The sequence below is a fragment of the Oncorhynchus mykiss genome, chromosome 3 (assembly GCF_057628025.1).
Source record: "Oncorhynchus mykiss isolate SJ-2025 chromosome 3, ASM5762802v1, whole genome shotgun sequence".
NCBI classification, from domain to species: domain Eukaryota; kingdom Metazoa; phylum Chordata; class Actinopteri; order Salmoniformes; family Salmonidae; genus Oncorhynchus; species Oncorhynchus mykiss.
This window is the reverse complement of record NC_143024.1, coordinates 14,143,152-14,170,884: the sequence shown is the minus strand read 5'-3', so window position 1 is coordinate 14,170,884 and position 27,733 is coordinate 14,143,152. Positions and strand designations below refer to the sequence as shown.

Genomic DNA, 27,733 nt, shown 5'->3' with positions numbered 1-27,733 from the left:
TGGGAGCATAGACTGTCATTGTGAAATGGAAGAATCCCTCTCCAAAGTTCCCCAGGTTTTGACTGCTTAAGCCAAACAGTTAAATAAACTGCTCTGTTTGTACCACCAGATCTAATCCTGTGAAGAGTATTTTGAAGAATAATATCCCAAAGAGGACTTTCTTATTTTAGTTGTAATCCTTTTTTTCCCATCTTGAACCAACCAGTTGAAGAGAACTATAGAACAGTTGTCTTTTCAATGAAGTTGTGCCAATTTCTTGATTATTGATGATTGACAGTAAGTGGCATCCTGCCTCAATCACGCAGTGACTACAAATTACATAACTTTTGTCTCAGAGGGAGAGGGGAAGGGAGGAGCATAAGAGATTGACATGGGGATTGAGAAAGAGAGAAAAGGGAGAGATATATATAAGCTGAGTGAATAAAACTGTGAAGATAGGGTCTGTGGACAGGGCAGGAGGAGAGACAGTGAACAAGAACCATGGGCTCTCCCGTCTGTCTTATGGTGCTCTTCATTTTGGCTGCTGAGTCTGTACATGGACAGGACAGGTAAATGTTTCAACAATATCTTCATGAAACATTTCACCATGCAATATCAGTGCCTTCCTGTGTCCTGTATGTGCATGTAGCTTTAACTTGAACTGACTTGTACTTATGTTTTAGCATGGTCACATACACTATAAAAAAGGATTCAGGTGGTTAGTCAATTATACTTCAAAATATCATTGTTTTGACATAAAAAAGAGAAGTGGTCATCTTTACTTGAATATAATTAGTACTTTACATTACTTGTTCAATCAACCAAAAAATACTATTCCCAAAAAATAATGAATTCAGCAGAAGATAAATGCAGCATCTACACAACTGTTTGTGTGTAAAAACAACTACAAGGAAAATTGTGTTTAACTTACTCAATTATCATAGTATTTCCTTTCAACTAAAGAATTTTAAGTTCTTCCAACAACTTGTCATGTGGCTCTTTTTTAAAAAACTTTACGATACTTTTACACAATGTTGTTTGCAAAAAATCCCATTTCTACGTTAGTATCAAACAGTTTGATATGCTTTGAGGTGTAATGGATCAAGATGAACGGATACCCAAACCGTAGGGCAAATTGACATTCAATGATGTGACCACCCATTCTCACTATTAGTTAGATCATGCTACAATGCTTACAACTTTACCTCCAGTTAGTGCTAGTGGAATAAACTCTGCTCTCAACAATTCCTGTTTCAGGAGATAAAGATGCCAAGCGATGAAAAACATAAAGACATATTTAACACAAACCCTGTTTAACACGATCAATGAAAGTAACTAAACAGAAAGATTAAGTAGATCAAATGAAGTTGTCTCTTAGTCATTAGTTGTCTCTTAGTCACTAAGTTGTCGCTTAGTCATTTTTATGCTAGACTTAATATATTAGTGTTTGTGAAACACTAAAATGTAAGTATATTATACCTAAAAATACCTCATGTTGGAAATCCTCAAAAAGCTGATGGAAATAGTTGCCTACATTTTTTAAAGTGGAACTAGCACAATATGTTTTACAGTGCGAGACGTTTCTATTAGTTGTATTCTAATCTAATGTTTCAACTCAGATTAATCTGAGTACTTCAATGCCTCTGAATGACTTGCACATTTAGCCTTTTGATATACTGGTGTTCGACAAACATAAATAAAACATCTTTAGGTTTTTGTCTCTGACCTTAAAGTGATACTTTACATTCTAGACTTTTAAAAGTATTGGGTGGTAGATACAGTCTTCTAAATGCTACCTTCTCTTGGCTCAGGTTCTTTATCTCAGCTCCCAATGTGTTCCATGTGGGGGTGAAGGAGCGTGTTTATGTCCAGCTGGGTAAAGCCCTCCTGAATAAACGTGTTACCCTTTACCTGGAGCATGAGGAAACTACACATCTGATGTCTCAAAAGAGCAGCACTGTGTGTACTGAGGAGGGACAGATCCAAACTGTGGAACTAGAGGTATGACTTAGTGAGACTTGCCTTGATAAAAGGAATGACCATACAGACTATATCACAAACAAGAAAAAGGAGATACACTAGGTCTTATTGGTTTCATTTCAATGTTTTTCCCACCTTGCAGGTAGAAAGGGACAAGCTGCCCACCTTTGGGGATATTCCCTATCTTCTGCTGGTGGCTGAGATGGATGGGGTGACAGGCAGAAAGATGGTGAGGGTCCTAGTCTCCCAACACAGAGGCTACATCTTCATTCAGACTGACCAGCCTATCTACAACCCTACACAGCAAGGTACATCTACAGTCTACATGAAATAGAACCCGATCTTAAAGGGATACTTGGGATTTTGGCAATGAGGCCCCCTTATCTACTTCCCCCCCAGAGTCAGATGAACTGATGGGTATCATTTTTATGTGTCTGTGTCCAGTATGAAGCAAGTTAGAGGTAGTTTCACGAGCCAATGCTAACTAGCGTATCTGCTAAGACACCTATAGGCATCTGACTCTGGGGAAGTAGATAAAGGACCTCCCAGTCAAAATGCCCAAGTACAACTTTAATATTGGTCAAAGGTTTACAATTAAGATATTATATTAGGATTATTTTTTTTTACCAGTGAGATACAGGATATTTACCCTCAACCACTCAATGAAGCCCCATGATGACGTTTTTCAGATCTCTATTTTTGTGAGTACAAACTTGAAATTTTTGACCACATTCCGTTGTTACATTTCATTTGATGAAGTGTTGAAATGTTTATCATTGTGGTGGAGATCTCTGATGCGAAAAAGCTTGTTTTGATGTTTGAAAGAGTTGTGAAATAGTAACTGATTTGTATTGTAACTGATTTGTATCTCCTTGGTAGAATGCTGCGGGCAACCGGATAATGAAGACTCTTAAGAGAGCTACGGATGGAATATTCACCAATATCCCTTTTAATATCCCTGATGTCTCAGAGTACAGTCATATATTATGTGCTATGGAAATTTCACAATTATTCAATGTTAGCATCTATTAATTGACTGATATTGTGCAACTATCCTTATTTGATCAATCGATGACATGATTTACTTAAACAATAGATTATAATAAGACAACCTAATATCATACCTGGTGTGTTTTTATTTTAGAATGGGTGTCTGGAGGATCGTGGCTCATTACCAAGGAGATGAAAAGAATGCTGTTACTCGAGAATTTCAAGTCAAGAAATTTGGTTCATATTTTCTCTTTTTATCTCCTTTGCTCAACTTACTCTCTATTTACCATTTGAATATTTCAAGTTTAAAGCCAATCTTTCTTCAAATATTTTACTGAAAATGTATTCATGCTATTATTTATACATTTTCTTACACATGGAGAAAGGATAAGAAATGTTTTGTTGTCCTGAACATGTTTTTTTGTTTCAGTGCTGCCGAGCTTTGAGGTGACCGTCATACCTAAGCAAAGCTACTTTCTATTGAACACTGAACAGTTCACCTTCACAATTTTAGCCAAGTAAGATTTAATCCTGATATCAACTGTTTCCCCCTACAACATCTAGCTCCTTACAAAGTGCTGAAAATAAAATGTCAAGTCAAATTGTATTTGCCACTTGCGCCGAATACAACAGGTGTAGTAGACCTTACAGTGAAATGCTGAATACAACAGGTGTAGTAGACCTTACAGTGAAATGCTGAATACAACAGGTGTAGTAGACCTTATAGTGAAATGCTGAATACAACAGGTGTAGTAGACCTTACAGTGAAATGCTGAATACATCAGGTGTAGTAGACCTTACAGTGAAATGCTGAATACAACAGGTGTAGTAGACCTTACAGTGAAATGCTGAATACAACAGGTGTAGTAGACCTTACAGTGAAATGCTGAATACAACAGGTGTAGTAGACCTTACAGTGAAATGCTGAATACAACAGGTGTAGTAGACCTTACAGTGAAATGCTGAATACATCAGGTGTAGTAGACCTTACAGTGAAATGCTGAATACAACAGGTGTAGTAGACCTTACAGTGAAATGCTGAATACAACAGGTGTAGTAGACCTTACAGTGAAATGCTGAATACATCAGGTGTAGTAGACCTTACAGTGAAATGCTGAATACAACAGGTGTAGTAGACCTTACAGTGAAATGCTGAATACAACAGGTGTAGTAGACCTTACAGTGAAATGCTGAATACAACAGGTGTAGTAGACCTTACAGTGAAATGCTGACTACATCAGGTGTAGTAGACCTTACAGTGAAATGCTGAATACAACAGGTGTAGTAGATCTCACAGTGAAATGCTGAATACAACAGGTGTAGGTAGACCTTACAGTGAAATGCTGAATACATCAGGTGTAGTAGACCTTACAGTGAAATGCTGAATACATCAGGTGTAGTAGACCTTACAGTGAAATGCTGAATACATCAGGTGTAGTAGACCTTACAGTGAAATGCTGAATACATCAGGTGTAGTAGACCTTACAGTGAAATGCTGAATACATCAGGTGTAGTAGACCTTACAGTGAAATGCTGAATACATCAGGTGTAGTAGACCTTACAGTGAAATGCTGAATACATCAGGTGTAGTAGACCTTACAGTGAAATGCTGAATACAACAGGTGTAGTAGACCTTACAGTGAAATGCTGAATACATCAGGTGTAGTAGACCTTACAGTGAAATGCTGAATACATCAGGTGTAGTAGACCTTACAGTGAAATGCTGAATACATCAGGTGTAGTAGACCTTACAGTGAAATGCTGAATACATCAGGTGTAGTAGACCTTACAGTGAAATGCTTACTTACAAGCCCTTAACCAACAATGCAGTTTTAAGAAAATACCAACAAAAAAAGTAAGAGATAAGTAAGAATAACAAATCATTGAAGAACAGCAGTAAATAACAATATGGTGCTATATACAGGGGGTACCGGTACAGAGTCAATGTGGAGGCTATATACAGGGGGTAAAGGTACAGAGTCAATGTGGAGGCTATATACAGGGGGTACCGGTACAGAGTCAATGTGGAGGCTATATACAGGGGGTAAAGGTACAGAGTCAATGTGGAGGCTATATACAGGGGGATACCAGTACAGAGTCAATGTGGAGGCTATATACAGGGGGTAAAGGTACAGAGTCAATGTGGAGGCTATATACAGGGGGATACCAGTACAGAGTCAATGTGGAGGCTATATACAGGGGGTAAAGGTACAGAGTCAATGTGGAGGCTATATACAGGGGGTAAAGGTACAGAGTCAATGTGGAGGCTATATACAGGGGGTAAAGGTACAGAGTCAATGTGGAGGCTATATACAGGGGGTAAAGGTACAGAGTCAATGTGGAGGCTATATACAGGGGGTAAAGGTACAGAGTCAGTGCGGAGGCTATATACAGGGGGTAAAGGTACAGAGTCAATGTGGAGGCTATATACAGGGGGTAAAGGTACAGAGTCAGTGTGGAGGCTATATACAGGGGGTAAAGGTACAGAGTGAATGTGTGGGGGCACCTGTGTCAAGGTAATTGAGGTACTATGTACATGTAGGTAGAGTTATTAAAGTGACTATGCATAGATAATAACAGAGTAGCAGCAGCGTAGAAGGAGGGTGGGGGGGGGGGGGTTCTGGGTAACCATTCAGGGTAGCCATTTGATTAAATGGTCAGGAGTCTTATGGCTTGGGGGTAAAAGCTGTTTAGAAGCCTTTTGGACCTAGACTTCGTGCTCCGGTACCGCTTGCCGTGTGGTAGCAGAGAGAACAGTCTATGACTAGGGAGGCTCTAGTCTTTGACAATTTTTAGGGCCTTCCTCTGACACCGTCTAGTATAGAGGTCCTGGATGGCAAGAAGCTTGGCCCCGGTGATGTACTGGGCCGTACGCACTACCCTCTGTAGTGCCTTGCAGTCGAAGGCCGAGCAGTTGCCATACCATGCAGTGATGCAACCCATCAGGATGCTCTCGATGGTGCAGCTGTAAAACATTTAGAGGATCTGAGGACCCATGCCAAATCTTTTCAGTCTCCTGAAGGTGATTAGGTTTTGTTGTGCCCTGTTCACGACTGTCTTGGTGTGCTTGGACCATGTTAGATTGTTGGTGATGTGGACGTCAAGGAACTTGAGGCTCTCAACCTGCTCCACTACAGCCCCGTCGATGAGAATGGGGACGTGCTCGGTCCTCCTTTTCCTGTAGTCCACAATCATCTCCTTTGTCTTGATGACGTTGAGGGAGAGGTTGTTGTCCTGGCACCACACGGCCAGGTCTCTGACCTCCTCCCTATAGGCTGTCTCGTCGTTGTCTGTGATCAGGCCTAATGCTGTTGTGTCATCAGCCAACTTAATGATGGTGTTGGAGTCGTGCCTGGCCGTGCAGTCATGAGTGAACAGGGAGTACAGGAGTGGACTGAGCACGCAAATGTAACTTTAGTTCGGGCTATGTGGTTCTCATTGAGACATTCACCCAAGTACAAGTCCTCTAAATGTTTATCAAATCTATGAATATGTCATAGAACTCTGTCAGTTGGTCTGACCTCACTGTATTTCCCCCTCAGGTACTCCTATGGTGAGAGTATAAAGGGAGCTTTCCACTGCCGGTTTGGACTGAAGGAGAAAACACAGGGGCCAGATGGTGAAAAAGACAAGATTGTCTTCATCAGAGGATTGGAGCTGACTGGATCGGTGAGAGGATAAATGTGTCATATTTCAATCAAAATATCTGTACTCTTCGATCAGAGAAGAAGACTCACAAAGACTAAAGCTCTGGGAGCTCTGAAGGACAACTGACGTGGCGGCCAACCTATTTCTACATAATGTTACAACATTTTGGTTTAAGCAAAGCTTGAGTTATGGTTTGACCAAAAACCTGTCGCTTGCCTTTTTCTCTCAGATAAAAGATGGAGAGGGGTCGGCGGTTCTCCAGGAATCCAAGCTCCGAGAGCAACTCAAATCCAACCTCAACACCACCCTCTCAGACGTGGTCCAGAGCAAAGCACAGCTTTACATGGCCGTGTCTGTCACTGACATCATCAGTAAGGCATCAGTTGTTGTTCTTAGTTTGAACAAAAATAGACTTTTGAAATGTGGTACAGTCATACAGTAGGTACAAGACAACTAAACGATATTGGTAGTGTACTGACTTTATCCCTTCACCAGGTGGTGAGCTACAGGAAGCAGAGGTGTCTCTTCCTGTTGTTTCCCAGCGTTACACCGTAGACCTGTCCCGTACCCGCTCTCACTACATCCCTGGAGTTCCTCTCAGTGTAGTGGTAAAGCCTCAATTTGGATGACAGAGATACGTTAGATTGAACAATGTCTATCTGTGAAATGATGAACTGTATATTGTTTTGTCCGGTGATCTGTTAGGTGGTGGTCCGTCTCCCAAATGGTTCCCCAGCTGTTGGAGAGCCAGTGAGAATGCATCTGCCAGAACTCCAGGATGGAGACCAAACTGTAAAGACTAACCAGCAGGGCGCAGTGTGGCACGATTTTAACCTTCCCAATCTTGATCGTGACATTACTGTGGAGGTAAGTATAACAAAATAGTCCAAATAAAACTGTAGCTTCTAGCAGTAGCTTCAAGCAATACAGCAATAGGCTTCTGAACTAAACACTGAAGGAATCATATGAAACTAAAGACTTTGGATTGGTTCTCTCTTCTTTTATCCCTTGTTTTCCCCTCTCTGTTTCCATTAGGTGACTGTAGATCACCAGAAAATAACCAAAGACGTCAATCGTACATCGTCTCCTGGCAACACCTATCTGAGCGTGAGCGTGAGCCAAACGTTTCTGACGCTGGGTCAAACCCTTTCCGTTGTATTCAAAGTCTTCAATGGGCCACCAGAAGATGGGTTTATTTACTACATGGTGAGAGATATATGCCCAATGTATGACCATATTAGAGACACATATTTCCCTCAGATTACACAGATCCACAAAAAAATTGAAAACCAACACGATTTTGATAAACTCTCATATCTACTGGGTGAAATACCACAGTGTGCCATCACAGCAGCAAACTTTGTGACCTGTTGCCACAAGTAAAGGTCAACCAGTGAAGAACAAACACCATTGTAAATACAACCCATATTTATGCTTATTTATTTTCACTTTTGTACTTTAACCATTTGTACATCATTATAACACTGTATATGTACATAATATGACAATTGTAATATCTTTATTCTTTTGGAAGTTCTGTGAGTGTAATGTTTACTGTTCATTTTATTGTTTATTTCACTTTTGTATATTATCTACTTCACTTGCTTTGGCAATGTTAACATGTTTCCCATGCCAATAAAGCCCCTTGAATTGAATTGAATTGAAATCACAAGGAGCAGGACATGGTGGAAAAGTTCTATAACTGAGAGGAAAAACAATCACTTCTCTGTTTTTAATCGTCAGGTTTTCAGCCGTGGAGTGCTAACAAAACAGGGTTCTGTCAAATCAGGGGACTTAACAAAGGTTCAGCTTCCAATCACGCCTGATATGACCCCCTCCTTCCGTCTGATTGGCTACTACTATGATCAGAAAGGTGACATCATTACTGACTCTGTGTGGGTAGACGTCGACGATGCTTGTGAGGGGACAGTGAAGGTGAGTGAACAGTGACTGGAGTAGATCAGCATCAGCATTGACCGAGAGAGTTGTGGAGAATCAGACAGCAATGTGGCCAAAGCCTGTTAGAAACACAAAACAAAGAAAGAGAAATAAAGGGTTTAATCTATGCTGACTGTTAATAAGTTACAATTCAGTTCAGAGTCATTTACTAATGATACGTATTTGGTGTTATCATCCTAATCTTTTCCTATGTATGCTCTAGGTATATGTATATTTATAGTGCCTTGCGAAAGTATTCGGTCCCCTTGAACTTTGCGACCTTTTGCCACATTTCGGGCTTCAAACATAAAGATATAAAACTGTATTTTTTTGTGAAGAATCAACAACAAGTGGGACACAATCATGAAGTGGAATGACATTTATTGGATATTTCAAACTTTTTTAACAAATCAAAAACTGAAAAATTGGACGTGCAAAATTATTCAGCCCCTTTAAGTTAATACTTTGTAGGGCCACCTTTTAATGCGATTACAGCTGTAAGTCGCTTGGGGTATGTCTCTATCAGTTTTGCACATCGAGAGACTGAATTTTTTTCCCATTCCTCCTTGCAAAACAGCTCGAGCTCAGTGAGGTTGGATGGAGAGCATTTGTGAACAGCAGTTTTCAGTTCTTTCCACAGATTCTCGATTGGATTCAGGTCTGGACTTTGACTTGGCCATTCTAACACCTGGATATGTTTATTTTTGAACCATTCCATTATAGATTTTGCCTTATGTTTTGGATCATTGTCTTGTTGGAAGACAAATCTCCGTCCCAGTCTCAGGTCTTTTGCAGACTCCATCAGGTTTTCTTCCAGAATGGTCCTGTATTTGGCTCCATCCATCTTCCCATCAATTTTAACCATATTCCCTGTCCCTGCTGAAGAAAAGCAGGCCCAAACCATGATGCTGCCACCACCATGTTTGACAGTGGGGATGGTGTGTTCAGCTGTGTTGCTTTTACGCCAAACATAACGTTTTGCATTGTTGCCAAAAAGTTACATTTTGGTTTCATCTGACCAGAACACCTTCTTCTTGGTGTGTCTCCCAGGTGGCTTGTGGCAAACTTTAAACAACACTTTTTTATGGATATCTTTAAGAAATGGCTTTCTTCTTGCCACTCTTCCATAAAGGCCAGATTTGTGCAATATACGACTGATTGTTGTCCTATGGACAGAGTCTTCCACCTCAGCTGTAGATCTCTGCAGTTCATCCAGAGTGATCATGGGCCTCTTGGCTGCATCTCTGATCAGTCTTCTCCTTGTATGAGCTGAAAGTTTAGAGGGACGGCCAGGTCTTGGTAGATTTGCAGTGGTCTGATACTCCTTCCATTTCAATATTATCGCTTGCACAGTGCTCCTTGGGATGTTTAAAGCTTGGGAAATCTTGTTGTATCCAAATCCGGCTTTAAACTTCTTCACAACAGTATCTCGGACCTGCCTGGTGTGTTCCTTGTTCTTCATGATGCTCTCTGCGCTTTTAACGGACCTCTGAGACTATCACAGTGCAGGTGCATTTATACGGAGACTTGATTACACACAGGTGGATTGTATTTATCATCATTAGTCATTTAGGTCAACATTGGATCATTCAGAGATCCTCACTGAACTTCTGGAGAGAGTTTGCTGCACTGAAAGTGAAGGGGCTGAATAATTTTGCACGCCCAATTTTTCAGTTTTTGATTTGTTAAAAAAGTTTGAAATATCCAATAAATGTCGTTCCACTTCATGATTGTGTCCCACTTGTTGTTGAATCACACAAAAAATACAGTTTTATATCTTTATGTTTGAAGCCTGAAATGTGGCAAAAGGTCGCAAAGTTCAAGGGGGCCGAATACTTTCGCAAGGCACTGTATATGCTCTAGGTATATGTATATGTTCTAGGTATATGTATATTTATATGCTCTAGGTATATGTATATTTATATGCTCTAGGTATATGTATATTTATATGCTCTAGGTATATGTATATTTACATGCTCTAGGTATATGTATATTTATATGTTCTAGGTATATGTATATTTATATGCTCTAGGTATATATTTATATTTATATGCTCTAGGTATATGTATATTTATATGCTCTAGGTAAAGTCAAAAGATGAATATCTACCTGGAAACACGGCGAAGCTGGAGATAGACTTAAATGGTCAGAAGGCCAAAGTTGCCTTGCTGGCTGTGGACAAGGCTATTTATGCTCTCAATGCCCAGAACAAACTCACCCCCAAACAGGCAAGCTACTATTATTTTAATATTATTATTTTATTTGTTGGGTGGGGGCACATCAGCTTTAATATTGCAGAAATATTGTAGTTTCCATCAATGTAATTGTCTGCATAATTTCTAATCCCCTTATATATATTTCTTTGAATATACAGTACCAGTCAGAAGTTTTAGAACACCTACTCATTCAAGGGTGTTCTTTATTGTTGCTATATTCAAATTATAGAATAAAGGTGAAGACATCAAAACTATGAAAAAACACATATGGAATCATATAGCAACCAAAAAAGTGTTAAACAAATCAAAATATATTTTAGATTTTAGATTCTTCAAAGTAACCACCCTTTGCCTTTATGGCAGCTTTGCACACTCTTAGCATTGTCTCAACCAGCTTCATGAGGAATGCTTTTCCAACAGTCTTGAAGGAGTTCCCACATATGCTGGGCACTTGTTGGCTGTTTTTCCTTCACTCTGCTGTCCAACTCATCCCAAACCATCTCAATTGGGTTGAGGTTGGGTTATTGTGGAGGCCAGGTCATCTGATGCGCTCCATCACAAATAGCCCTTACACAGCCTGGAGGTGTGTTTTGGGCCATTGTCCTGTTGAAAAACAAATGATAGTCCCACTAAGCGCAAACCAGATGGGATGGCGTATCTTTGAAGAATGCTGTGGTAGCCATGCTGGTTAAGTATGCATTGAATTTTAAATAAATCATCAACAGTGTCACTAGCAAAGCACCCCCACCCCATCACACCTCCTCCATGCTTCACGGTGGGAACCACACTTGCGGAGATCATCTGTTCACCTACTCTGCGTCTCACAAAATCACGGCGGTTGGAACCAAAAATCTCAACTTTGGACTCATCAGACCAAAAGACAGATTTCCATCTGGTCTAATGTCCATTGCTCGTGTTTCTTTCCCCAAGCAAGTCTCTTCTTCTTGTTGGTGTCCTTTAGTAATGGTTTCTTTGCAGCAATTTGACCATGAAGGCCTGATCTCCTCTGAACAGTTGCTGTTTAGAAGTCTGTTACTTGAACTCTGTGAAGCATTTATTTGGGCTGCAGTCTGAGGTGCAGTTAACTCTAATGAACTTATCCTCTGCAGCAGAGTTAACTCAGAGTCTTCCTTTCCTGTGGCGGTCCTCATGAGAGCCAGTTTCATCATAGCACTTGATGGTTTTTGCGACTGCACTTGAAGAAGCTTTCAAAGTTCTTGAGATTTTGACTGACCTTCATGTCTTAAAGTAATGATGGACTGTCGTTTCTCTTGGTTTATTTGAACTATTAGTGCCATAATATGGACTTGGTCTTGGCTATCTTCTGTATACCACCCCTACCTTGTCACAACAAGCTCAAACGCATTAAGAAGGAAAGAAATTCCAGAAATTAACTTTTAACAAGGCACACCTGTTAATTTAAATACATTCCAGGTGACCTCATGCATCTGGTTGAGAGAATGCCAAGAGTGTGCAAAGCTGTCATCAAGTCAAAGGGTGGCTACTTTGAAGAATATAAAATATGAAATGTAGAAAAGAAAAACCCTTGAATGAGTAGGTGTGTCCAAACCTTTGACTGGTACTGTATATACACATATACAAGCTACTATTTACTAAAGAATAATTATACATATTGTCTCCTCAACATTATTTCCTCTAAAACGCACTCCTTATAATGTACAGGTATGAATATATTATATGCAATAAAGACCAAACGGCTCTTTTTGACTAATAGTGTGAATATTTTGTGTGCTGTTCACAGGTATTCTCGTCCATGCAGTCCTATGACCTTGGTTGCTCATACGGTGGCGGCTCAGATACAGCCTCTGTGTTGAACGACGCTGGCTTGTCATTCATCTCCAACTCTCATGTGCTATCTAGGATGAGGAAGGGTATGACGAACGTAGTGTGATTAAACAAAACATCTGTCTAGTGTCTACACTACTTCTTCTTTGGTCCATAGTTTCTGAATGATGTTCTCTGGGATAGGGTTAAAACCCCTTTAGGAGGTAGACAACTTAACATTTCACAGACATGGATCCACTAAACTAGACATGACATTGGCTGGGACTTAAATCCCAACCTTCAACATAAAGGAAAAAAAAATAGAAAAAGAAACACCAACTCAGACGTACATTTCAACAAAGCATTAATGACATCATAGTTGCTCAAAACCTACATGTTCCCACAATATGTTGATGTTTTGATTTGATGGTCTTCACCCTACTGTATGTGTGTTTGTCTTAGGGTTTAACTGTGAGTCAGGCTTCAGACGACAGAGGCGTTCCCTGGACCTCCAGGAGCAGATGGTGTCCATAAGTATTACAACGTTCCTTTACTATTGACTGTCACTAACTGCTGCCTGAGGTGGTGGGAGAGACTGTTCATCAGTCCTGGCAGGTACGAACTAAAACCTTTTGTCACTACCTCACCATCTCCAACTCCCAGAATCCAGTTACTCAGACGCCAAGCTGCAGGAGTGTTGTTCTCATGGCTTGTCCCTGATCCCCATGCTGAGGACGTGTCAGCAGAGAGCCGAGAGAGTGGCACGAGCCAATAAGGACCGTGTCTGTGTCAAGGCCTTCCTGGACTGCTGCATAGAGGGAGAGAAGTTGAGGGAGAAGAAGAAACGAGACGACGCCCAGAGAGGACATGGCAGGAGTGAGGATGACTTGATTGTTGGGGATATTACCATTCTAACATGTATAACATGGTAACAAAATGATAACAGACACTATCCTTTAGACAGACATGTCTGACTTGTTATAACTTAAAAGGATTGGATGAGAATACGATCTTAAAAGGTTATATTATTGTGACACCTTTAGTCTACACTCTCTCCTCTCAGCTGCGAGTGCCACAGACATCGAAGACTTCTTTGACACAACCAATCAGCAAATACGCAGAAGTTTCCCCCCAAGCTTTGCATTCGCAGTGGTCGATATAAACGGCAAAGGAAGGTGAGAAATGGACATTTAGACACACAGTATATCGGCGCCATGTGTCTGAAACACTATTGTAATTTGTCTCTCTCTCTGTCTCCCTTAGTCATACTGTGGCTCTGCCTGATTCCATCACCACCTGGGAGATACAGGCTGTCAGCTTGTCTGCTTCTCATGGTAACATCTTCCTCCTCTATTGGTTCATATTCCTGTACCTAGACAGTAAGGAACGTGTGGTGTCATTCTGGAGAGTAATGGACCTGTCTGTGTGTGTCCCTCCTGCAGGCATCTGTGTGGCAGAACCACATGAGTTCCGTGTGTTTAAGAAGGTTTTTGTCTCTCTGAGGCTGCCGTACTCAGTCAAAAGATTTGAGCAAATGTCTATTGCTCCTGTTGTCTACAACTATTGTGACGAGGCTGCACAGGTACAGTTGAATCACTTTCTGTAGTACTACAGTTGAACACTTCAGAAGCATATACAGAAATATGAAATGCCATACAGCTGATGGAGCACTTCCTCCTTCTCAGATTGCACTCCACATGGAGAGAAATGACAAGCTCTGTTCACCAGGCTCCAGTTCCATCAAAACCTATGTCAACATCACCGTGGAGGCCCACTCCTCCAAAGCAGTCACATTCTCTGCAGTACCCATGGAAACCGGCCCCATACCCATCAAAATACGCCTTTATGACATAGAGAATGAGGACGGCAGTGATGCTATTGAAAAGATTCTGAATGTTAGAGTAAGTATACAAAAAATATCGGGGAAAATTACTACTACAAAAAATTTGAACTGAAGATCCATTACTGTAAAGCTACTGCATTTATGTAATATAATAGTTTCTCATATTTTAGACGGAGGGAATAGAGAAGAGAGTGGAGGAAACTCATTTTGTTGACCTGAATGCCAATATTGGTGAGATTGCTAACAGAATATCTATGATGACAGCATTTTATTCACGTAATAGTTTATGGCATAAAAAGCACCAACCAGCTTCTCTCATTCTCTGTTGTCAGGGAAGAGTCGCCAATCTTTCACGTTTGATGGAAAGTTACCAGACAACACAGTCCCTGGCTCCAGCACCAATATCTTCGTCAAGATGGAAGGTCTGACTCATTTTACCCTCCAATCATTTCTCTTCACAACAATATTGTCAGTTTAATATCCAATCTCATCCATTCCCCAGGGGAGCTGTTTGGCAAGTCCACTTCCAAGACCCTGCTCTCTCCCGATGGGGTTAGCAGCTTGCTCAATGCTCCTCATGGATGTGCAGAGCAGACTATGAAACGTATGGCCCCCACAGCCCTGGCCCTCCGCTATCTGGACCTTAGCCAGCGCTGGTATGAGCTGCCCCCTGGCATCAGAGATACAGCTCTCCAGTTCACAGAGCAAGGTGTGGGAGAACTGTAATGAAGATGTTTTATTTTCATTTATAGTAAGAAACACAAAATACAATTTCTCTCTCTGTCTCTCTCTCTTTCTCTCTCTCTCTCTCTCTCTCTCTCTCTCTCTCTCTCTCTCTCTCTCTCTCTCTCTCTCTCTCTCTCTGTCAGGCTATATGAGAATTTTGACTTTTAAAAAGGGTGATGGATCGTATGGAGCTTGGACGCACCATCCCACCAGTTACTGGTCAGTACATCTCTCTTTACGTTGCTTGTTTTTGTGGTACTGTAGTTTTCTGTCTGTCTGGAATAAAAGCCTGTAAACACTGCAACTCTCCAGGACTGGAGCTGGCCGATCCTATCACAGTGTTTGTTACCCTTCCTCTCTAGGCTGACGGGCCTTGTTGTGAAAGTGATGTCTCTGGTGGCAGAACGTCAGAATGCAGGCGGTGGAGAGAAGGGGAGATGGGCACAGGGTGTGTCTGAGCAGCATATCATTGATTCAGTCAGATACCTCCTGGTTAAACAGAAGGAGGATGGATCATTCTCGGACCCTAACCCAGTCATACACCGGGAAATGCAGGTAAAGGATTATTCAGAACACTAGTTTTAACATGAAGATCACTTCATTGGGCAGTTTCACACAAGGTCCAACCGAAATTTGACTTCCGCTTTTAACCCAACTCCTCCGAAAGACACACATAACATAGACAGGTTTTGGAGAGGTGTGGGAGGCTTCCACACTGGACGCCTGGGGAGCTGTTGTTGTGTGGGGGTTAAGTGCCTTGCTTAAAAGCACAACAGCAGGCAAAGGCATCTAGGATTTCATTCCAGCAACCCTCTGGTTGCCAACTCAGTCAGACGCAGGACTCGAACTGGCAACCCTCCTGTATTTTCTCTTTATCTGTTGAGTTGAGTTGTCTCTTTTTCTCTCTAGGGAGGCATTGGAGGGATAGAGGGAGATGTCGCCATGACTGCTTTCATAACTGTGGCTCTAAATCGCTCCCTCCCTTTCCTGACAGACAACAAGGAGCGTAGCGATACGGTAAGATAGGTGGACATATTTCCTTATTAACTCACAAGTGTTTAGTATAGTGTACTTTTTTATTGTGTTACCAATTAACCGACTTCAACCGAATCATCCGTCTAAATCAGCCGTCTCTATCCTGGAGAAGAAGAAAAACAGAGGCATCAAATGCTCCTATTTGTAACCAGAATGGCTAGCTGCTCTGTGTTTGTGTTTGTGTTTGTGTAGAAAGCCAATATCTCCAAAGCCACCGACTACCTGCTCTCACATGTTGAGGGGCTACAGAGGCCCTACGCTGTGGCCATAACAGCCTACTGTCTGTCAGTCTGTCTGACTGACCGGAAACAGGCTGAGCCTGCCTGGGAAAAACTCAAAGGACTGGCAACTGAAGGTATTGTCCTATTACACTCCTGTTATACGTCAGTATGGTGTGGGCTGATGGGGGATTGCTGCTGACATTGATATTCTTTGACTGCTCTTGACAGGGAAAGACAATTGCCGTGGGTGGTATGCTAACGCTGGCATGGTGAATGAGGAAAAGAAACATTATGTACCGACAACAGAGGCCATAACAGTAGAGACTACAGCCTATGCCCTGTTAACTGCAGTGGCTCATAAGGACGCAGAGTGGGCAGACTCTGCAGCCTGCTGGCTGACTTCACAGGAGAACTATGGAGGAGGTTTCAAGTCCACACAGGTGAGATATACTGTACTGATGGAGGAGACTTCAAGTCCACACAGGTGAGATATACTGTATTGATGGAGGAGACTTCAAGTCCTCATAGGTGAGATATACTGTATTGATGGAGGAGACTTCAAGTCCTCATAGGTGAGATATACTGTATTGCTGGAGGAGACTTCAAGTCCTCACAGGTGAGATATACTGTACTGATGGAGGAGACTTCAAGTCCTCACAGGTGAGATATACTGTACTGATGGAGGAGACTTCAAGTCCTCACGGGTGAGATATACTGTACTGATGGAGGAGACTTCAAGTCCTCACAGGTGAGATATACTGTATTGATGGAGGAGACTTCAAGTCCTCACAGGTGAGATATACTGTATTGATGGAGGAAACTTCAAGTCCTCACAGGTGAGATATACTGTACTGATGGAGGAGACTTCAAGTCCTCACAGGTGAGATATACTGTACTGATGGAGGAGACTTCAAGTCCTCACAGGTGAGATATACTGTATTGATGGAGGAGACTTCAAGTCCTCACAGGTGAGATATACTGTATTGATGGAGGAGACTTCAAGTCCTCACAGGTGAGATATACTGTATTGATGGAGGAGACTTCAAGTCCTCACAGGTGAGATATACTGTACTGATGGAGGAGACTTCAAGTCCTCACAGGTGAGATATACTGTACTGATGGAGGAGACTTCAAGTCCTCACAGGTGAGATATACTGTATTGATGGAGGAGACTTCAAGTCCTCACAGGTGAGATATACTGTATTGATGGAGGAGACTTCAAGTCCTCACAGGTGAGATATACTGTACTGATGGAGGAGACTTCAAGTCCTCACAGGTGAGATATACTGTACTGATGGAGGAGACTTCAAGTCCTCACAGGTGAGATATACTGTACGGATGGAGGAGACTTCAAGTCCTCACAGGTGAGATATACTGTATTGATGGAGGAGACTTCAAGTCCTCATAGGTGAGATATACTCTACTGATGGAGGAGACTTCAAGTCCTCACAGGTGAGATATACTGTATTGATGGAGGAGACTTCAAGTCCTCACAGGTGAGATATACTGTACTGATGGAGGAGACTTCAAGTCCTCACAGGTGAGATATACTGTATTGATGGAGGAGACTTCAAGTCCTCACAGGTGAGATATACTGTATTGATGGAGGAGACTTCAAGTCCTCACAGGTGAGATATACTGTATTGATGGAGGAGACTTCAAGTCCTCACAGGTGAGATATACTGTACTGATGGAGGAGACTTCAAGTCCTCACAGGTGAGATATACTGTATTGATGGAGGAGACTTCAAGTCCTCACAGGTGAGATATACTGTACTGATGGAGGAGACTTCAAGTCCTCACAGGTGAGATATACTGTACTGATGGAGGAGACTTCAAGTCCTCACAGGTGAGATATACTGTATTGATGGAGGAGACTTTAAGTCCTCACAGGTGAGATATACTGTACTGATGGAGGAGACTTCAAGTCCTCACAGGTGAGATATACTGTACTGATGGAGGATACTTCAAGTCCTCACAGGTGAGATATACTGTATTGATGGAGGAGACTTCAAGTCCTCACAGGTGAGATATACTGTATTGATGGAGGAGACTTCAAGTCCTCATAGGTGAGATATACTCTACTGATGGAGGAGACTTCAAGTCCTCACAGGTGAGATATACTGTATTGATGGAGGAGACTTCAAGTCCTCACAGGTGAGATATACTGTATTGATGGAGAGCCAAACAATGCCAAAACATGATGTGGCTGCTTCATTGCCTCCTAGTTCATGTAGTTTCCTTGTTCCTAGTTAGCATGTTTTGCTAATTTTCCACCTTCATATTCAGTCCAACAATACTGATATTCTACTGATACAGTGACCCAAGGGTGAGAGTCCCACTCATTGAGAGTCGATGGACATTTTACATTCTACACCATTTGGTAGAAATAACATGCTAAATGTCTACCTTCAATTTGTATCCAGTCTATGCATTCATCTTAATGTCTTTAGGATACTATAGTGGCTTTGGAGGCTCTCTCTGAGTATGCACTGAACAGGCCCCAACCTCCCATCACAGAAGTGGAGGTACAGTTCACTATTCCAGGGAAGAGCGACATTCAGAAGCTGTCATTGGACAACAAGGGGGATAAAGTAGAAACGGAGCTGAAGGTATACCCACTCCAACACACACACACACACACACACACACACACACACACACACACACACACACACACACACACACACACACACACACACACACACACACACACACACACACACACATAACTCTCTCTCTCTCTGTCTCTACTTGGCCAGAGACTGATTGGTAATCCTATCATTGACGTAGCCCTAACGGGACAGGGAAAAGCCAAGATGAAGGTGAGCGTCTTTCTCATCAAAATATATTTATTGATGTTCATTCAAACTGGTAATATATTGATCTGTCTGGCAGGTTACGAAAGCTTACCATCTACTGGACACTGCAGACGACTGTAACCTTCTGTCAATCACAGTCAAAGTAGAGGGGAGAGTAGAGTACACTGGTGAGCGTACAGCACTACTCTGATTCAGTGCTCCTTTTACTACAGGTTAGGATGTGTGTGACAGAGTTCCACGAGTACACTATGAAAACACTTTGTTTCATCAGCCCAGATTGTTGAAGACTACAACGACTATGAGGGTGACTATGGAGACGGAGAGAAAAGGGAGGAAGAGGATGTCCCCCGATCAGCGATTGAGTGGTTTGACGCTCGCAGCAGACACAGAAGAGATACTCAGCAAAGCCGGAATTCTGAAAACGATGTTGAATACGAAGTCTGTGTGAGGTATGTTAAACAGAGAGGTCTGTGTGAGGTCAGTTAAACAGAGAGGTCTGTGTGAGGTCAGTTAAACAGAGAGGTCTGTGTGAGATCAGTTAAACAGAGAGGTCTCTGTGAGGTCAGTTAAACAGAGAGGTCTGTGTGAGGTCAGTTAAACAGAGAGGTCTGTGTGAGGTCAGTTAAACAGAGAGGTCTGTGTGAGGTCAGTTAAACAGAGAGGTCTGTGTGAGGTCAGTTAAACAGAGAGGTCTGTGTGAGATCAGTTAAACAGAGAGGGAACTGATTCTGTCATGAATATACAAATAACAGAAGATTTATGACTGGGAGGAATATTTTGTGACGGCCTAGGCGATAGGGTAGTGGTTTTTCAGTAAGCTAACTAACTTATATTCTTTAGTCATAGTCTGACCAGGAATCTCACAGGAATGTCCATAGCCGACATCACACTGCTCAGTGGCTTTGAGGCACAGACAGACGACCTGGACAAGGTGAGTCTTCATCATCACATAGAGTCTATATAAACACGTTACCAACCCCTTCCCTTTACTTTTCTTTAGTAACCAATGTTCTGTCAGTCTCTCCCCTGATCTTCCTCTCTCCCTTCCCCCTTTTCATCCCCTGATCTTCCTCTCTCCCTTCCCCCTTTTCATCCCCTGATCTTCCTCTCTCCCTTCCCCCTTTTCATCCCCTGATCTTCCTCTCTCCCTTCCCCCTTTTCATCCCCTGATCTTCCTCTCTCTCTTCCCCCTTTTCATCCCCTGATCTTCCTCTCTCCCTTCCCCTTTTCATCCCCTGATCTTCCTCTCTCCCTTCCCCCTTTTCATCCCTCCATCATTCCTTCCTCTCTCCTTTCCCCCTTTTCATCCCTCCATCATTCCTTCCTCTCTCCTTCCCCCTTTTCATCCCTCGATCATTCCTTCCTCTCTCCTTCCCCCTTTTCATCCCTCGATCATTCCTTCCTCTCTCCTTTCCCCCTTTTCATCCCTCGATCATTCCTTCCTCTCTCCTTTCCCCCTTTTCATCCCTCGATCATTCCTTCCTCTCTCCTTTCCCCCTTTTCATCCCTCGATCATTTCTTCCTCTCTCCTTACCCCTTTTCATCCCTTGATCATTCTTTCCTCCCTCCTTCCCCCTTTTCATCCCTCCATCATTCCTTCCTCTCTCCTTTCCCCCTTTTCATCCCTCGATCATTCCTTCCTTTCTCCTTCCCCCTTTTCATCCCTCCATCATTCCTTCCTCTCTCCTTCCCCCTTTTCATCCCTCGATCATTCCTTCCTCTCTCCTTTCCCCCTTTTCATCCCTCGATCATTCCTTCCTCTCTCCTTTCCCCCTTTTCATCCCTCGATCATTCCTTCCTCTCTTCTTTCCCCCTTTTCATCCCTCGATCATTTCTTCCTCTCTCCTTACCCCTTTTCATCCCTTGATCATTCTTTCCTCCCTCCTTCCCCCTTTTCAACCCTCCATCATTCCTTCCTCTCTCCTTTCCCCCTTTTCATCCCTCGATCATTCCTTCCTTTCTCCTTCCCCCTTTTCATCCCTCCATCATTCCTTCCTCTCTCCTTTCCCCCTTTCCATCCCTCGATCATTTCTTCCTCTCTCCTTTCCCCCTTTTCATCCCTCGATCATTCTTTCCTCCCTCCTTCCCCCTTTTATCTCTCCATCATTCCTTCCTCTCTCCCTTCCCCCTTTTCATTCCTCGATCATTCCTTCCTCTCTCCTTTCCCCCTTTTCATCCCTCGATCATTCCTTCCTCCCTTCCTCTTTCTCTAACTGTTGTCTCTCCACAGCTAAAGAACCCTGATGAACAATACATCTCTCACTACGAGGTCTCACATGGCAAAGTGCTGTTGTACTTTAATGAGGTGAGACTCACACAGACACAAATACACAAGCAACTCGGTGGAACAGTGTGAAATCGAAAATCCCAAAGGTTTTTTCTGTCTCTGTCCAGATTGAGGAAAGGGAGTGTGTAACGTTTAGGGCTGTGCAGACAGTAACTATAGGTTTACTGCAGCCTGCTCCGGCCACATTCTATGACTACTATGAACCAGGTATACAAGGCTTTCTTTTCACATTTATTCTGTACTTTTTTTTGTTACCTTGATAGATTTTTTTGTATCTGTCAAATAGTCTTCTGAATATATTAGCCATCACTAAAAAATAATGCATAATTTGACTATCTCTCCCCATCTGCCACTGTCTCTCTCTCTTCCTCCTGGTCTGTCTGTCTTTGCTAACATACACCTTCCTCCCTCCCCTCTCTCTCTCGCTCTCTCTCTCTCTCTCCTACTCTCTCTCTCTCTCGCTCTCTGTCTCTATCCTCTCTCCCTCCTCTCCCTCTCTCTCTCCCTCTGTCCCTTCCTTCCTCCCCTCTTTTTCTCCTCTATCTCTCTTTCTCTCTCGCACACACACACACACACACACACACACACACACACACACACACACACACACACACACTATCACAGACAGAAAGTGTACTACTTTCTATGCTGCACCAAAAAGAAGCAAGATGGTTTCAACATTGTGTTCAGGGGATGTGTGCCAGTGTTCAGAGAGTAAGTTATTATTTCTATCACTATCGCCAACATTCTCTCAGTTACCATTTTGAAGAATTCTCTCACTGTTATGGCACCAGACCTGGGTTCTAATAGTGTGGAGAATTTGATTGAGCCTGCCTGTAGGGCCTTAAAGGCGGGATTTGACCATTTTGGGACTATTCCATTGGTTCTGGTTTCATTGGTTAGGGTCTGTATGACACTAAAGAAAGTCCCATTGGTTCTGGTTTCATTGGTTAGGGTCTGTATGACACTAAAGAAAGTCCCATTGGTTTTTTAGGGCCCTGCCACAAAGAGAAGGACACTTTTGGACCACTGAAGCTAGAGAAGAAAGATCGTTTTGAACATGCTTGCTATTCCCCCACTGTGGATTACGGTCAGTAGACAATTTAGCTATGAGTATGACACAGGTCAATAATTTAACAGTTACAGTATGGGACAAATAAGGTGAAGCTAGTAATTCATTTTACATCTGGTTTGTTTTAGGTTTCATTGTCCAAGTCATCAGTATGTCTGTGAAGAGTAACTTTGAACTCTACACAACTAACGTGACGAAGGTACTCCGAGCCAGTAAGTGATAAAACCATTATTCCAATCCTGACTTGAGATCTCTGTCTGTGACTAGAATGTTCATGAAGACGTAACCATAGATAGTACATGTACTTCTTTCTACGGTCATGGTAACTATGGTAACTCTGTGCCCTCTTTCTGCCAGCCGGAGATGTGAAGCTGGAGGAGAGCAAAGTGCGAGTGTTCGCCAAGAGGCTCCAGTGTAAAGGACAGCTAGAGACAGGGAAGACATACCTCATCATGGGCAAAGATGGCTCCACCACCGACTCGAATGGCCAGTAAGTTCTGGCTATGATGTCATAAGACAACTGAAGATGTTTTTACCCCTAAGGTCTTACTCTGTGAGAATTGGACTTCCCTGGTAAATGTCTCACCATTTCTCTGTTTGACTTTTAGGATGCAATACCTTTTGGAATCAAATACCTGGATTGAACAAGTGCCCAATGAGAAAAAGTGCCAAGGATCAAAGAACAGGCCTACATGCAAAAAATTTAAAGACTTTGTATCTGAGTACATGTTGAATGGCTGCACCCAGTAACTGGTTCACTGACATGTTAACATGCATACTCAACACATCATCTAGAAAATTAAATGTTTTTATCGAGTCATGTAATTTAAAGACTTTGTATCTGAGTGCATGTTAAATGGCTGCACCCAGTAACTGGTTCACTGACATGTTAACATGCATACTCAACACATCATCTAGAAAATTACATGTTTTTATCGAGTCATGTAATTTAGTGTTTGTAACATCCACTTTCAATACTTATCAAGATCAATAAAATGGCATTTTAACCACAACATGTAATTCAGTCTTTGACCAACTTTACCAACAATATGAAGGAAATGAGAAACATAAAACATCCATAATGTTTACAGGTTTATTTAATAATTGTGTTTAAGCACATGGCAATAAATACAAGGAACATACACTGACGATATTTTTTTATTTATTTTGTTTCACCTTTATTTAACCGGGTAGGCTAGTTGAGATCACCTTTATTTAACCAGGTGGCCAGTTGAGAACACCTTTATTTAACCAGCTAGGCCAGTTGAGATCACCTTTATTTAACCAGGTGGCCAGTTGAGAACACCTTTATTTAACCAGCTAGGCCAGTTGAGATCACCTTTATTTAACCAGGTAGGCCAGTTGAGATCACCTTTATTTAACCAGCTAGGCCAGTTGAGAACACCTTTATTTAACCAGGAAGGCCAGTTGAGAACAAGTTCTCATTTACAACTGCAACTTGGCCAAGATAAAGCAAAGCAGTGAAACAAAAACAACAACACAGAGTTACACATAAACAAACGTACAGTCAATAACACAATAGAAAATCTGTATACAGTATGTGCATATTAAGTAAGGAGGTAAGGCAATAAATCGGCCAAAAGTGGCGAAGTAATTACAATTTAGCAATTTACACTGGAGTGATATATGTGCAGATGAGGATGTGCAAGTATAAATATTGGTGTGCAAAAGAGCAGAAAAACAAAAAACAAATATGGGGATGAGGTAGTTGGTTGGATGGGCTATTTACAGATGGGCTGTGTACAGCTGCAGCGATCGGTAAGCTGCTCTGACAGCTGACGCTTAAAGTTAGTGAGGTAGATATAAGTCTCCAACTTCAGTGATTTTGCAATTCATTTCCGTCAATAGCAGCAGAGAACTGGAAGGAAAGGCCGTCAAAGTAGGTGCTGGCTTTGGGGATGACCAGTGAAATATACCTGCTGGAGCGCATGTCACGGGGGAGTGTTGCTATGGTGACCAGTGAGCTGAGATAAGGCGGAACTTTACCTGCAAAGACTTATAGATGACCTGGAGCCAGTGGGTTTGGCAACGAATATGTAGCGAGGACCAGCCAACGAGAGCACACAGGTCACAGTGGTGGGTAGTATATGGGGCTTTGGTGACAAAACGGATGGCACTGTGATAGACTACATCCAATTTGCTGAGTAGAGTGTTGGAGGCTATTTTGTAAATGCCGAAGTCAAGGATCGGTAGGATAGTCAGTTTTACGAGGGTATGTTTGGCAGCATGAGTGAAGGAGGCTTTGTTGCGAAAAAGGAAGCCGATTCTAGATTTAACTTTGGATGGTAGATGCTTAATATGAGTCTGGAAGAAGAGTTTACAGTCTAACCAGACACCTAGGTATTTATAGTTGTCCACATATTCTAAGTCAGAACCGTCCAGAGCAGTGATGCTAGTCGGGTGGGTGGGTGAGGGCAGTGATTGGTTGAAGAGCATGCATTTCGTTTTACTAGCATCTAAGAGCAGTTGGAGGCCACGGAAGGAGTGTTGTATGGCGTTGAAGCTTGTTTGGAGGTTTGTTAACACAGTGTCCAAAGAAGGGCCAGATGTATACAGAATGGTGTCGTCTGCGTAGAGGTGGATCAAAGAATCACCCACAGCAAGAGCGACATCATTGATATATACAGAGAAATTAGTCGGCCCGAGAATTGAACCCTGTGCCACCCTGCCAGAGGTCTGGACAACAGGCCCTCCAATTTGACACACTGAACTCTATCTGAGAAGTAGTTAGTGAACCAGGTGAGGCAGTCATTAGAGAAACCAAGGCTGTTGAGTCTGCCGATAAGAATACGGTGATTGACAGAGTCGAAAGCCAATTATTAGTAGTTACTATCTTGTCTCATCGCTACAACTCCCGTACGGGCTCGGGAGAGACGAAGGTCAAAAGTCATGTGTCCTCCGAAACACAACCCAACCACTGCTTCTTAACACAGAGCACATCCAACCCGGAAGCCAGCCGCACCAATGTGTCGCAGGAAACACCATGCACCTGGCGACCTTGGTTAGTGTGCACTCTGCCCGGGCCCGCCACAGGAGTCGCTGGTGCGCGATGAGACAAGGATATCCCTACCGGCCAAACGGAGCTAGGGTTAGTAATACTGATAGTCTGTTAGTCGGACTAATAGTCTGTAGATAATCTGTAGAGCATCTGCAGATGAATTATCCCAAAAAAGTGTTCCCGAAGGTTGTCAAATGGCTCGATTCGATCCGTACAGCGGAAACTCAGAGCTATAGCTTAATTTAAAGGCAATGTTCCGTCGTTAGTGGAGACTGCATTCAGTGAAAAGGCTGCATTTACATTTCCTTTACATTTCAACAGCGCTGAAGTTCGGTCATATAGATTTAATCGAGCCCTAAAGCTTGAAGGCGGCAGGTAGCCTGGTGGTTAGAGCCTTGGGCCAGTAACCGTAAAGGTTGCTGGATCGAATCCCTGAGCTGACAAGGTAAAAATCTGTCATTCTGCCCCTGAACAAGGCAATTAATCCACTGTTCCCCGGTAGGCCGTCATTGTAAATAAGATTTTTTCTTAACGGACTTGCCTAGTTAAATGAAGGTTAAAAATAAATAAAGCCGTTCAATCACAGTTCTCAGGAAAAAGTACACTGTTGATTATATCAGTTAAAATAAGCCTAATTTTGATAAAAATGTAATACCCTCAGTAAGGAATAATGGAAATTAAAGGAGATCTTTTAACTCTGATTGGGAGAACAGCTGGTCCAATCATATTTATTGAGATTAAAACATTCAGACAAGAATGTATCACACATACAATGAAAATGTTTAACTGCTGTGTCAATGTAGCAGTTGTTTAAAATTGTCACGGCCGTCGTCGGAATGAGACCAAGGTGCAGCGTGGTGAGCGTACATTTTATTTGTTAAAATGTCGCCAAAAACACAAGAAATAACAAAAACGACCGTAAAGGTTACAAGGGCTATAGTGCCCATAACAATGATAACTTCCCACAATGACCAAAGGGAAAAAGGCTGCCTAAGTATGATTCCCAATCAGAGACAACGATAGACAGCTGTCCCTGATTGAGAACCATACCCGGCCAAAACATAGAAATACAAAAACATAGAAAACAGAACAGAATGCCCACCCATATCACACCCTGACTGTCAGCGATTGGGTGCAGAGTGAAAGCGGAGTCAGGCGCAGGACACAGGTATGTCGTAATCCAACTGAGTTTACTCAAAGAATAAAGCAAAATTCCAAAAATGGAACATACAACAAAACTCTAACACAAACACAACCACTAACATAAACAATCACGGACAGAACAGAAATGTATGTGGTTAAATAGGGAATGTAGTGAGGGAATGTAAAACAGGTGTGTATGTAATCAGACAAAACAAAATGAAACAGAAAAATGGATCGGTAGTGACTAGAAAGCCGGTGACGTCGACCGCCGAACACCACCCGAACAACGAGAAGGGCCGACTTCGGCAGAAGTCGTGACACTGACCAAACTAAATAGAGACATAAAAAGGCTCTCTAAGTTCAGGGCGTGACAGTACCCCCCCCAAAGGTGCGGACTCTGGCCGCAAAACCTGAACCTATAGGGGAGGTTCCGGGTGGGCCCTCTGGTGCGGGGACCCTCGTCGCCGACCCCGGACTGGGGACCCTCGCCGCGGGCCCCGGACTTGGGACCCTCGTCGCCAACCCCGGACTGGGGACCCTGGCTGCGGGCCACGCACTGGGGACCCTCGCTGCGGGCCCCGGACTGGGTACCATCGCTGGGGGCTCCGGACAGGAGACCGTTGCTGGAGGATCCGGACTGGAGGCCGTCATGGAGGCTCTGGACTGGAAGCCGTCGCTGGAGGCTCCGGACTGGAGGACGTTGTTGGAGGCTTCATGCCATGACTCCTCGCTGGATGCTTTGTGCCATGGATCATCGCTGGAGGCTTCTTGCCATGGATCATCGCTGGAGGCTTTGTGCCATGGATCATCCCTGGAGGCTTCTTGCCATGGATCATCACTGGAAGCTTCGTGCCATGGATCATCACTGGAGGCTTCTTGCCATAGATCAAAACTGGAGGCTTTGTGCCATGGATCCTCACTGGAGGCTTCGTGCCATGGATCATCACTGGAGGCTTCGTGCCATGGATCATCACTGGAGTGGGGCAGCCTGGTGCGTGGAGCTGCCACAGGGTTCACCAGGCTGGGGAGA

At 42.8% G+C, this 27,733-nt stretch overlaps 1 protein-coding gene across 2 annotated transcripts; it reads left to right on the top strand.

Annotated features, from left to right (window-relative positions):
- Positions 1-53: 53 nt before the first annotated feature.
- Positions 54-23,554, top strand: c4b (complement 4B (Chido blood group)). Of its 2 annotated transcripts, NM_001124385.1 has the most exon segments (43): positions 434-548; positions 1,791-1,980; positions 2,102-2,267; positions 2,590-2,660; positions 2,839-2,930; positions 3,104-3,186; positions 3,380-3,467; positions 6,492-6,618; positions 6,827-6,968; positions 7,093-7,205; positions 7,303-7,464; positions 7,633-7,803; positions 8,341-8,532; positions 10,620-10,763; positions 12,514-12,643; positions 12,999-13,070; positions 13,200-13,412; positions 13,600-13,711; positions 13,800-13,870; positions 13,979-14,118; positions 14,222-14,437; positions 14,550-14,610; positions 14,712-14,801; positions 14,882-15,088; positions 15,249-15,324; positions 15,468-15,660; positions 16,015-16,115; positions 16,117-16,122; positions 16,333-16,348; positions 16,351-16,495; positions 16,590-16,801; positions 18,814-18,972; positions 19,123-19,185; positions 19,259-19,349; positions 19,454-19,631; positions 20,023-20,113; positions 21,413-21,487; positions 21,577-21,676; positions 22,094-22,183; positions 22,464-22,559; positions 22,670-22,753; positions 22,899-23,031; positions 23,150-23,554. In NM_001124385.1, coding segments are annotated over 43 exon segments (5,172 nt in total). In that variant the 5' UTR covers positions 434-480; the 3' UTR covers positions 23,292-23,554.
- The last annotated feature ends 4,179 nt before the right edge of the window (positions 23,555-27,733 follow it).